Here is a 12746-nt window from a genome sequence, read left to right on the forward strand (position 1 = left end):
GTTTAGTTAAGCGTTGCATACACTGAAGATTACGGATTTCAGCAACACATTTCCACATTTTTCTTTGATTAGTTAGTTTAGTGGGTTGGGGTTTAGTTGGATTGTTTTATTTATTTGTTTCTGCAACATTTCAGTCTTTCGTTTGATTCAGTCATTTAAATTACATTCTCAATTCATATATTTATTGTTTAATAAATTGTTTCACATATCCGTTTGCTGTGATTTTTCTTATTTTCACCCAGCAGTAGTAGAAACTCACTTAAAGTTACGTCTCATCCAATATAACAACATAAACACGTAACGATATAGTTAAATCTTGAGCATAAGTTCAAAAAAGGTTAAAGTGCATGTGAACTGGAATTTGCTGAGACTTATTTTAGTTTTTTTTTTTTATTATTTATTTTATTTAAAGCTTTATTTGTCGATGTACTTCCAACTAAATCAAAATATTGAGTAGGGTCAGGGCTTTTTTTTTTTAAACATCATTCCCTCATAACAAACTAACGCTAAAGCTGATTATGCACAAGGCAACTTTTTGAGCAATATTTCTGGGCAACTTTGTTATATTTGTTGAAATAATGCCATAAATTGGAAACCAGGTGGGAAACGGTAACTAATTTGGGCAATGAGTTAATGATACAATATTCTTACCAATTTTTGGTAGAAATGTAGCCAAGCAATATCGCTTTGCAAAATTGCCCAAAAAGTTCCCCTGTGTATCATCGCCATTAGAGGTTAAGAATATGGAGGTGTGGTTAAGAATATTGTGACTACAGCAGTCAAAATTTAATAATTGTTCACCTAAAGAATAACAATGTGCGCTATTTTTAATTTCACGCAGACTTTAAACAATAATGACTTTTTTTTTTACAGCCTCATATCCTCATATTTATCAAGGGTGCTTATATTAGCGTAGGGCACTGTACATTAACATAAAAAACACTGTAGACTCCTACCAGAAACTGCATCACTGCTGTTCCCACTGACAGAATAAACAGAGCTAATCCTCAGTTCATCTGATGCAGAGGAGGCCTGAAATGAGGCAGACGTCTTTTATCACATTTAACACATTTTACATGAGATAAAAACAGCACTTCCACACGAAAACCAAACTTACCTCTGTCTCATTATTATCAGACCCGTCAAGCTCCTGTTTAATTCGGCTCAAGTCTGACTCTGGCATTAACGCTTTATCATAGTCTTCATCAATAGGCTCATCCTTAATTCTTATAACAGGTGAGTAACTTGTATCTCTGTCTGTGGTTTCTAAATGCGGCTCTGGCTGTAATTAAAAACAAAAGATATTATTATGAAAAAGGACAACATCTTTAACAAGCAGCCAATATTGTGAAATATTGGTTCTTCATTGAAACTTACAATAGCATCACTTCGCGATGACTCGATCCTAAGCTCAGACTGTATTTCTTCTTGAAGATCTGACAAAGGACAACAAAAGTAGCCCTTTTATATATTTTTTCTTCACGTGTCATTAAAGGGACAGTTCACCCAAAATTTTAAACTCAGCCATCATTTACTAATCCTCCACGTCTAAACTTAAGTTTCTTTCTTCTGTTGAACAGAAAGGAAGATATACTGAAGATATACTGGAGAATATTGGAAAAACAGATATCGACTTCATTGGTTTTTTTAATTCCTAATGTGGAAGTCAACGGCTGCTGATTTCCAACATTCTTTGAAATATCTTGTTTTGTGTTTAAGAGAAGAAAGGGATTAATTCATCTTTAGAAACACTTCATTGTAAGGATTTTTAGTTTTGGGTGAACTCTCCTTTTTTAAGCACATTGTAAACTATAATTTTAGGTTTTACCTATAACAGATGAAGGGGTGACCCGGGTGTCCTCTGAAACCTTCTCCCTCTCAGTCTCCACATCCATTTCTTCATTGGCAGAGGAGCTATTCTCTTCTGTAGCTAAAGAAAAGCAGAGACCAGATTAGTGGACTTTACTAGAACTAATTCCCCTCTCTCTCATTCTAAAATTTCACCTATATAATTAAATAACCTAAATAATCACTATAAAGCAACAGGTCTCATTCAGTAACCATTGCATGGATTCATTTGTATTTATACTCTCAAATAAAACTTCATGAGCATTTTCAGAACACATGCATTAACACTAGTGATGTAACAGAACAGATTTTTTAGTCACAGATCGGACCATTTCTTTAGATAAGCCAAAAAGGAGGAGACTAATGTAATTTGCTTGCCATTTATTACAAAAATAGTGTTAAAAGAACTTTTGGTTTTAACAAACAGAACTTAAAACATTTCATTTTAATACAAATAAAATCATGAAATAACCAGCTGAATAAAAAAAGTAGTAAAATGATCTTAGCTACTGTTGCTAATTGTACAAATCTAAAATCATAATTTGTCTCATTTTTAATTAATGTTACATTACTAATGTAATGTTTCATGTTTAATTACTAGATATATAACTTTCAAATAATTATTCAGGGGCATATTATTGATGGTTGGTTAAAAAATGTAATTGCTACAGCTTTTATTTTTCAGCATCAAGTTAAAGGTGTGTGACGGTGATTAAACAGTGATTTGAATTTTTACCATAAACATAAACATTTATATCTAAACTATATACTGTTCTCCCAGTACTTCTGGGTTATTTGTTTGTAACTTTGTAACTAACTGAAAAAGGGTAAAAACTGAATCTCTTCCTCGATCAAAAGCAGACTTGAATGCAGTGCTTCAAAAGATTAATGAACACGCAAATAATTACTTGTGAAAATATTGAGCGCCACATCAGTACTCGTAAACGTATCGATATAAGTATACTCCAAGCAAAGCGTTTAAAAGCTGTGTACTGCAGGAAAATGGAAAGGCCATCTATTGTACAGTGAATCACTAATATGTCCTTCTGTTTAGATATGGAAAATATATTATACATGTTAAAAGGCAAACTTACAGTCTTTGAGAAACGTGGACACCCTTTATATATATCTTACTTTAAATTTCAGCAATTTATTAAATGAAACAGGAAAAGAAGAAATAAACTGACATTGATTTAGCTTATTTACATATTCCCCCCATTTCCAAAGATTTGTTTAAACAAGCCATTGTCATATTAATGATTTGATACATGCCTTCTATAGAAGATTTGTATTTTTAACAATTTCTTCCTAATGTTTTCTCTAAAATAATCTGTTACTAATTCAAACAACCTGTGCCCCCCTTTCCCTTTTTTTAAATCTTTTTTTTTTTGCTTTTTTTCCCATAATTTTTGTCTTTTTTCTCTAAATTGAAAACAAAGATGCAAATATGATTATGATGTTATATTGTCATATGTTTATTACATTTCAATAAAAAGATTTAAAAAAAAATATTTAACATGCAAATCATCATCTTATTTGTTGCTTGGACGTTTGAATTGAAAACCCGATCTTTTCATGTTTAATTGTGCAGCTAAACTGAATGCATTAATGCAGTCTAAACAATTAGTAACAGAAGACCCAATTAATAACATAAGAAAGCATTTAGGTGCCATCACATCACAGCCTTCTCTGCCATCAATATATTTAACAGGAAATCCACAATGCTTTCATACATGCCATTTGAATGACACAGGAGGCTCTGCAGGAGGCGCTGAATTTCTCTGCAATGTTACAAATGATGAATAAATCTACAAGTTATTAATGAATTAAATAAATTAATTGAATGAAAGATATTAATCTTAATCAACAGCGATTCCTTACACACCTAACTTGCGCATAAATTTGCTCATAACCTTATTTTAAAGTTAGTGAATTTGGTGTTTTACTGCACAGATGAGGTTAGTCATTTGCATAAAACATGCCCACGTCAACTCCATACAAGGATTTTCAGAGTCAAGTAGAAAGGACTTGCATGCTCGAAATAGCTGCCCAAATATGGCTGCAAAGTGAAAACTTTATGGTTTGTTTAACACCTGTTTTAATGCAGTCTTTTATAACTACTAATAGTCTAGGAAAAACATAACATGCATTTACCTTGATTTAATAAAAATAAAAAAACACTAGTGTGCAGTTTATTGATGAATCATCAAGTGTTGCAAATAAGACTCAGTCACCATAGAAACTATTTAGCATATTATGTTTTGCTCAAATTCAACTTCTAAAACTCACCTGCAGCATCATTCTTATCATTGCTGTTTCCATCAGTCTGACTGAAAGCCTTCTGAGCAAAACTACTGTCTACTTCCCAGTCGTCTTCATCCGTTCCAAACACAGGAAGTCCATCAAGCTCCTCGTCCCCCAGCTGACCACTGCTGCTCTCACCCTGATCACCAGATGATTTCACCTCAAGCTCTACATTAGAAAGAAAACCGCTGTGTTTTAATAGCAGGATGAGAGATGAAACAAGCAAACACTTACTAACAGCAACTCCAAACAGTGGTAAAAGTAGAGTAAACAGCAGTGAAACTGAGCGGTGAGAGTTTTGTACCTGATGGCTGGTCCATCTGGCCCAGATCTGCTCAAAGAGTGCTGAATTGCTAGAGTTAGACAGACATGAAAAGAATGACAGGTTTATTTTTGGTATCAACATATTGGGTAAAGCAACCACAGTTTGAACACAATTAAATTAATAAATCTTCCATTATATGCAAAAGTGTAGGCTTTCAGTCTCTCAAAACATTTAATTCAGAAAAATAATTCAAAGCATGAAATAACTAGAGTTTCTGCAGGTTTTACCACGTCAAACTGAAGACTTTTTAAAAGACATTTTTAACACCAAGGATTATTTCTAATGGCCCAAAGATTTTTTTTATAGTTTTACCTGCCCTATTAGAAAATTCAAATGTAGTTATTTCTAAGCCACATATTTTAAATACTGTGACAAAACAACCAAATTGTTTCTTCTTTAAAAGAAATTTGACAAGTTTTCAAAACAATAATAAACTAAAATGTATGCACAACAGTCTGTCCAGGTCTGTCCTCACCATTTAGCTATAAATACATGGTGAACGTTTAAACATATCACCTTGCAGCCCAAGACCGGTTACTCGCTAAAGCTAAGCAGGGCTGAGCCTAGTCAGTACCTGGATGGGAGACCACATGGGAAAACTAGGTTGAAGTTGAAAGTGGTGTTAGTGAGACCAGCAGGGGGCGCTCAAATAGCAGTCTGTGTGAGTCCGAACGCCCCAGTAAAGTGAAGGGGACACTATACTGTCAGTAAGGCTGTCTTTCAGAAGAGACTTTAAACTGAGGTCCTGACTTTCTACAATCATTAAAAATCCCATGGCATCATTAAAAAGTAGGGGGTGTAACCCCAGTGTCCTGGCCTTATTTGTGAATCTGCATAAAATCTTATCATTCAAATAAACAGTGTTTTAGCCGTCACATCACCCCGTGGATGCTGCACACTGGTGGTGGTATGGAGAGACCCCACTCATGATTGTGAAACGCTTTGGGTATATGGCCATACACAATAAATGCGCTATATAAATACACATTACATTACAAATATTAATATACAAGCTAATTATACCATACAGGTAATTAGAACTTAACAAATAAACTAATAAAACTTTTGTTAAAGTTGGATTGTTAGTAGGGCTGCACAATATTGGAAAAATCTAACATCGCGATGATTTGTTATTCTGCAATAAATATTGCGATATGACTACAATTTCAGCAAATGACTGGAAAAAATTATCATTTTAGATCGAGTGTGATGATTCAGTAGAGAAGTGCATGTACACAAAACTTTAAAAATAATCTACAAATATAGATAAATACAGTAAAGGGAAAAAAATCACAAATGAAATAAACAGTTGAATTCTTTTTCGAGTCTAACCGTATTTAGGAGCAGTAATTGAATAATAAAAATATTTAAATAAATTAATCTTTATTAAAGTTACAAACTGTACAATCTCTTATGCCTGAATACTTCAAAAAATCATTATACAGTCACACACCTCAAAAACCCATATAAATTTACATTTTGCACATCACTGCATGACCTGCGAAAGATCACATTGCGAAATCAATGCTGAAAAAATATATTGTGCAAACCCTAATTATTGAAGACTGAATGTTTATTGGTCAAATTGGGTAGATTTACATGGACACAGGAAATTAAGACAAATTAAGACCAGTTTAAATTACAATAATTAAATAAATGTAAGACTTCTTAAGACCTACAATTTTAAACAACTCAAGACCCCACTGACACCCTGATAACAGAGTAAAACATTTTAAATATTTATTAAAAGGGACTACAAAAAAAAGACTAAAGTTGAATTAACATTTCTACAGTATATTTGCAGTCTTGTCTTTTTTTGGTCTCCATCATTTTACAAGTAAGCATAATTGGACACAGTAAAAATACATATGCAAGATTCAGGAATACTACATTAACACATGAAAAAGCATTAGCACTGCCAGGCCCCCGTTCAAACCTTTCTTTTCTCTCTATTCAGTGAATGAGTCCTATTCATATTTAGCCCTATATTTAGCAGTCGATGATTCATTCGCAAGCAATATGAAAATCAGAGAGAATGAATCTGACAGCAAACCTGTAGTCGCCGCCTCACGATAACATTCAGATCTTTGTGACATTACGTGGGCTCACTGCTGGAACCGAAAAATACGCTGTAGTCAATATTTAACACAGCAAAGCAGCTTGAAAATCTCAGGAATAAATGATTACAGTTATATTTAGAATAAAAAAAAGCTTAAAAATAAAACAAATAAAATAATTGTCAAATAATCATAGTAAAAATGCAAACAGTTCATAATAATAAAGATGCAAACGCTGAATGCTTTACTATTACAAATATGGATGAGCTTCTATTGACTTTATTTTATAATGCGGAAGTACAACCACAAACAGACTAAAAATAATGATCAAACCGCCTAACAGCCAAATGCCTTTGTGAACAAATTGTCTTAAGTCAGGTGATAGAAGGTGCTTGTCTTATTGATGGTGGTAAGGCATTCCAAAGTCTGGAGGCCACATCGCAGAGAGCATGACCTCCTCTACATTTAAGTCTTGATTTTAGGGTGCACAGCAGATCCTAATCGGAGGACTGAAGAGATCTGGTAGGCTGATACCGTGTCAGTAGCTCATGGAGGTAAATGGGAGTTGTACCATTTAGAGATTTAAAAATAAAATTATATTTTAAACTGAAGTCTATAATGAACAGGCAGCCAATGTAAAGACTGTGTGACTGAAGTAATATGGAGCAAGAACTGGCAGAAAATGCTTTGCTCTACAAACAATTGTGCTTATTAAAATTAAGGGTGTCAAAATGTATTGTTTTTTTGGTGCACCGTGATGCAGACGCAGACAATTTGGTATCGGTTCAGAATACTACAGCGAGGGAGGCGAGCGCGAGTAATTTAATCGCTCCAACTACTTAAAAACGCAGAAATTGTGCATTTGCTGGACAAGTGCTCAAGTCTGCATCCTGCATAAAGACCTTACAAATATACATTGCACAATATAAATAAAAATGATTTCAATACGAATTTCAGCAAATAAACACCCTAATGTGTTTATTCCTTTATTAAGATGTCCTGTAATGTTTATATTCACAGTTTCATTTAGAGAGACTTGTAAGAGAGATAAGTTATATCTCTGAACTTTAATAATAAATCTATATAAAACGCTGTGCTTTCCACCTCCACTGAAAATTACTTCTGGGACTAGAGCGAGTTCAGTGCTCAAGTCTGCATCCATGCGTCCTCGATACCAAGAACACATCCGGGAAGTTTCCCATGTCGTCCTTTCTTGCTGTATTGAGTTTTGGAACTGAACTTTAACAGCTGATGTTGTTAAACGAGGACGCAATAACGCATATTGAGAAACAGCCCAAAAAAAAAATCTGTATGTAGCTGGTTGGTTTGGTTCATAGTTTTTTAATGTTTTAAAAAGGATGACAAAAAATTGGGTATTGCAAGCCGTTTCAATTCAAGCAATTTCTGGAATTATAGCTACTAAAAAGTAGTCATGGGAAGTTCGGATTATTTTACTGACTCGGATCTTTGAGTCTCGTTTATCTAGATGAACGAGTCTTTTTTCCCCGAGTCATTTCGTTCATTTGGTTCAATTTGCCAAAATATTATTAAAATGTTACGAATTGGTTCCAAACACAACTAGCCCAAAAGGTTGATCACATGACAAATAAGTCGTAAATGGAATACTATAAGTAGAAAATAATAATTCAATGTTTACCTCCTCTTTTGTCTATAAAGGTATTTTTATCTCTTTGGTCTCACCTCTTCATGTCTTCAAATGTCAGTGGTTCGTTCACGTTACACTGACAGTCACATATAATCTTAAACAATGTACACAGTCTGAGTCGATAAGAGCCATGATAATTAGTTCACCTTTTAAGTCTTCTAGTTCTTGAGTCGTACGTTCATCACGTGACAGAATGACTCAAACCTAAGGACTCAAGAGATGAACAGTTCAATTATTTTTCCAGCTCTAAACGCATGATTGGCCCGTGAAGAACGAATGACTCAGACCCGATAGAGCAGTATTTCTCAACTGGTGGGCCGGGAACATTTTCAGTGGATCGCGGAGTGTGTGGTCAAAAAAAACAACAAAAGTTCAATTTTTTACTTATTTTGACTTTTATTTTGAAATGCGTGCACGACAACCCTCCCGTTTGAGATGTGAAATTTAATTTAATTATAGTAACAAATATGTTGAAGCGCAAGTACGAACCTGAATATGTAAAGTATGGATTTACATATACTGATGACAAAAAAGGCTTAAAGCCTCAGTGTGTCATAAGTAGCGAGGTGCTCTCACAAGAGAGCACAAAACCTTCTAAATTAAAACGAGATTTAGAAACCAGACACCATGTTTTATTAACAGTTCAGTTTAGTTAATGGTAACTGAACCTTTCCTTAACCTAACCACTGTTTACAGTATTTGTCATTTTTACTTTGCAATATTTCTATAATTTAATACATTTTGTTCAATGACAGCAATAAAATATTGTTTATTTGTAAGTCTTGGTGATTTTCTTATAATTTATCTGTCACAACTTGTGTATGTAAATAAATAAATACAAATGAATTATAATACCTATAATTGTATTATAGTTCCTAAAAATTTGGGTCGCGGCTTGATGACCAGGTAAAAATGTGGGTCCCATGGCCAAACCAGTTGAGAACCCCTGCGATAGAGGACTCTAGAGATGAACGGATCAATTCTTTTTCCAGCTCTAAATGCATATGATTGGCCTGTGATGAACGAATGACTCAGACCCGATAGAGCAGAGGTTCTCAAAGTGGGGGTCGGGACCCCCCGAGGGGTCGCGGGACAATGAAGGGGGGGTCGCCTGGTGATTTTTAAAAATCAATTAATTTTTATGAAACCTTAAGACTTACTGTATTTTATCAATAACCTACTGAAGAGAAAAAAATAGTCGTTTATAGTTACTATAGTAGCTTATAGTTAGTAGTTCTATTGGATTGCGACTTCTCGGGTAATTACATTATACTAAAGACACAGCAATACTGTCAGATGCAGCAGATTTTGTAACACCAGCTTAAACTTTCTAGCCCATTTACAACACTGACATACATTAAATAAAACAAAGAATAGACTTGGGTCTATTGGTGTGTTTGTGCGCGTCATTGCATACAAGGTTTCTGTATTTATAACCACCACCTCAGAGAATATTGGGGGTCACGAGTCACTGGCATTGACATTTTGGGGGTCGCGGGCTGAAAAGTTTGGGAACCCCTGCGATAGAGGACTCGAGAGATGAACGGATCAATTCTTTTTCAGGCTCTAAACGCATATGATGGGCTTCTGCCTTTCCGCGATGAACGACTCAAAAGACTTGAAATGAACAATACCACCTGCACATATGTGCGCACGCTCGGATGAACGAATCACTCCCTGAGAGGACTCGTAGCTCCCGAGTCATATTGAAGATTCGTTCGAAATTAACAAATTGTTCATGAACGACCCATCACTACTAAAAAAGGGGGTGGCCACTGATTAAAAAACCTGTAGAGTCAACCCTCTTTTATTATTTTTCAATAATCTTTTCAACTGATATTCACATTACAATACAGAAGAAAAGATTTAAAGCCACAATTACCTAATTAGCTTTAATATTTCAGTAGATGTGGCACTTTTGATATTGACAACATATTAAGAGTACAGGATTACAACAGAAATGCTAATTATCAACAGAATAATAGAGTCCATGGAGTTTTGGAGGCAAAATTCTTTTATTTTTGGAGGCAAAATTCCAAGGCCAAGGCTAGCATCATGTAATGACGTATTTCCGGTCCCCTGCCTCGGAGTGTGCGTGACGTCATAGTGCACCGAGAATGCAAATCTCTTCTAGAGCACATACATACCCAAACATGAAGCTCACACGTGTGTGTTTACATTTATTTAAGCATTTGTTTCACCAGCACTGCCCTGGAAACCGAGCCACACGTGCACGCTCTGTTGTGTGTGTGTGTGTGTTCTGACTCTGCATCTGCATTGAGAGATGCCTGCTGCAGACTCCCTGGATGCACTGCATTATTTCGCTATGTTAATAATGTAACCCAATATCTTTATTAATAGCGATACTAGGTGCCTATGAGCGCTTATAAAAGGTTTATCAAACAATCTGAGCAAGAAACTGCTAACCATCAGCATCGTACCCGCGTTCTGCCTTCGCATGCGTGCTAGCAGGCTACATTTGAGAGGGAACACAGAGGAAATGGGGCTTTAATTTAAAGGAAAGTGGCGCGTTCAAATGTATACTCACGAAAAGGTGAAGTTCGGCTGTCAAACGGGGGCTTTCATGCGTTCTTCTGGTGTTTTCAACGTCTTTCGGTTTTCACTGTTGTATTGTACGTACAAAGCCTTTCGCCAAAGCAACACAACGGGATTCGAGCTCCTGCTGCTTCCCAACAAGCTCGGTGTGTTCTGCTGCACCCTGCTGTCCAGGAGGATAAATGCAGGGTCTTAAAGTGATAGCTCACCGGTAAATGAAAATGACAATTTGCTGATTATTTACTCACCCTTTGGCCATTGAAGATGTAGGTGAGATTTTTCTTTAGTAGAACATTAAAGTTCCTCTGAAATGCCCTAAAACACGTAACGTTATTCAATATGTTGACGAATTTTCACTGAAACAAGATGGGGCGGAGCATATCAAATAGATCCTCCCCTTTTAAAAAGTGGCCAATAGAGTTTTGTTTACATCATAATGACAATCACAGACTAATAATAAAGTCTAAAATTGGTCTAAATCTTAAAAAAAAAATCGCTTTAAACTCCAAGTGAAATCAAAATTTACAATGCTTATTCTGCTAGCACACATTGTTATTGTTTAGATGAACAGGAAATCTGTGCAAGTTTCTCGGATAACCACGGAGAGGTTTGTTTTGGTAATCTTCAATCAGAGCTTGACCTTTTTATCCTCGTTTAGAGAGGCAGTCCAGTTACTTCTGACATCAGTTTGGCAGCTTCAGCCACAATGTGCGTAACCACGCCCCTTTATTAGTTAGTTCGCCATTTGTAAATGATGCTCAAAAAATAGCCCCGCCCCTACTTAATATTCTTCTTCAATCTGAAGTACATTAACAGCAATAAACACATTATTCTATATAGATATAGACAGACATATGAAGATCCTAAAAATGCCAATTTTGTAATGTGGCAGTCCGTAAGAAGCGCTATAGCTGGCTTACTGAAAAATAAAAGTCTCAATGGAAAACATTTATGGTGTCTGAAAAGTTCATCATCAATATTGTTTAAAGGTCCCTTGAAGTGCTTTGAAATATGCTCTTTTATCCAATGTATGACGTAATTTTAACCGAAACACGAAGAGAGGGTGGGACATAGTGTAACTCCTCCCCTTTTTAAAAAAAACAGCCAATAGTGTTTTGTTTTTATCACTGCTCTGCCAATGAGAGTGGATAAGCTCAAGTGCATCAAAATGACAGGCAATTGAGAAGAGTCTTAAAGGGTGCATGTCAGATAGAGCATTTGATTGGTCATGATTTGATGAGAAAGTTGTTTGAGGTTATTTATACCAAAGAGGACGGGTGCTTAAGATTCTAAAGAGCATTAGAGCAAACAATTAATCGATGCTAGAAAAATCGGTGCTGCTAAAAAAAATTGTTTCGTAGTCTTCAATTAAAGTCTGACCATTTGCTTCTGTTTGAAGTGGCAGTCCTTGTCTGTTGACATCAGTTCAAGAGCTTCACCCACAATATTGTTAACCACGATCCTCTTACTATTAGTTTGCTACAAGGCAAAAAAGAAAGCCCCTCCCCCACTCAATATTCTGTTTCAGTTGGAACCTTACTAAAATAAAAAAACTCAACAATTTACGGCTCACGCAGACTTTAACTAGGCAAAAAATATAATGAGTCTGATGTGCAGAGGGATGTACTCAAAGTCATTAATCATTGATGAATGTCATTGTTTTGGAGCTTTCTTACAGTGGCCAAGAGCGCTTAATGCACTGCAATTTTTAATGCAATCACAACACAAACAAATTTATAAAACGTGCTGCATTTTCTCACAACACAAACAAATTAATGAAACATGCTGCATTTTCTCACAACACAAACAAATTACTGAATCGTGCTGCATTTTCTCAAAACACAAACAAATTACTGAATCGTGCTGCATTTTCTCACAACACAAACAAATTACTGAATCGTGCTGCATTTTCTCACAACACAAACAAATTAATGAAACAGGCTGCATTTTCTCACAATGCAAACAAATTTAAGAAAAAAAAACAGTGCGT

General features: G+C 35.3%; 1 protein-coding gene across 9 annotated transcripts in view; it reads right to left on the reverse strand.

The window, feature by feature from the left end:
• si:ch211-266o15.1 overlaps window positions 1-10892 on the reverse strand; it is a 49290-nt gene extending 38398 nt beyond the window's left edge. For 4 of the 9 annotated variants that reach the window (XM_087290205.1, XM_087290203.1, XM_087290204.1 and 1 more), the window contains exons 1-7: window positions 10749-10892; window positions 4457-4505; window positions 4138-4320; window positions 1829-1924; window positions 1378-1436; window positions 1118-1282; window positions 957-1032 (exon numbers count right to left, since the gene is read on the reverse strand). In XM_087290205.1, the coding sequence (XP_087146331.1) occupies window positions 957-1032; window positions 1118-1282; window positions 1378-1436; window positions 1829-1924; window positions 4138-4320; window positions 4457-4472 (595 nt within the window). In that variant the 5' untranslated portion in view covers window positions 4473-4505; window positions 10749-10892. Of the gene's footprint in view, window positions 1-956; window positions 1033-1117; window positions 1283-1377; window positions 1437-1828; window positions 1931-4137; window positions 4321-4456; window positions 5077-8110; window positions 9950-10748 lie in introns of those variants that run through there. The other 5 variants (XM_087290202.1, XM_087290200.1, XM_087290199.1 and 2 more) reach the window with 2 other exon arrangements.
• Between the last annotated feature and the right edge of the window lie 1854 nt (window positions 10893-12746).

Source organism: Danio rerio, chromosome 17 (assembly GCF_052040795.2).
Source record: "Danio rerio strain M-AB ecotype USA chromosome 17, GRCz13ab, whole genome shotgun sequence".
Classification (NCBI taxonomy): domain Eukaryota; kingdom Metazoa; phylum Chordata; class Actinopteri; order Cypriniformes; family Danionidae; genus Danio; species Danio rerio.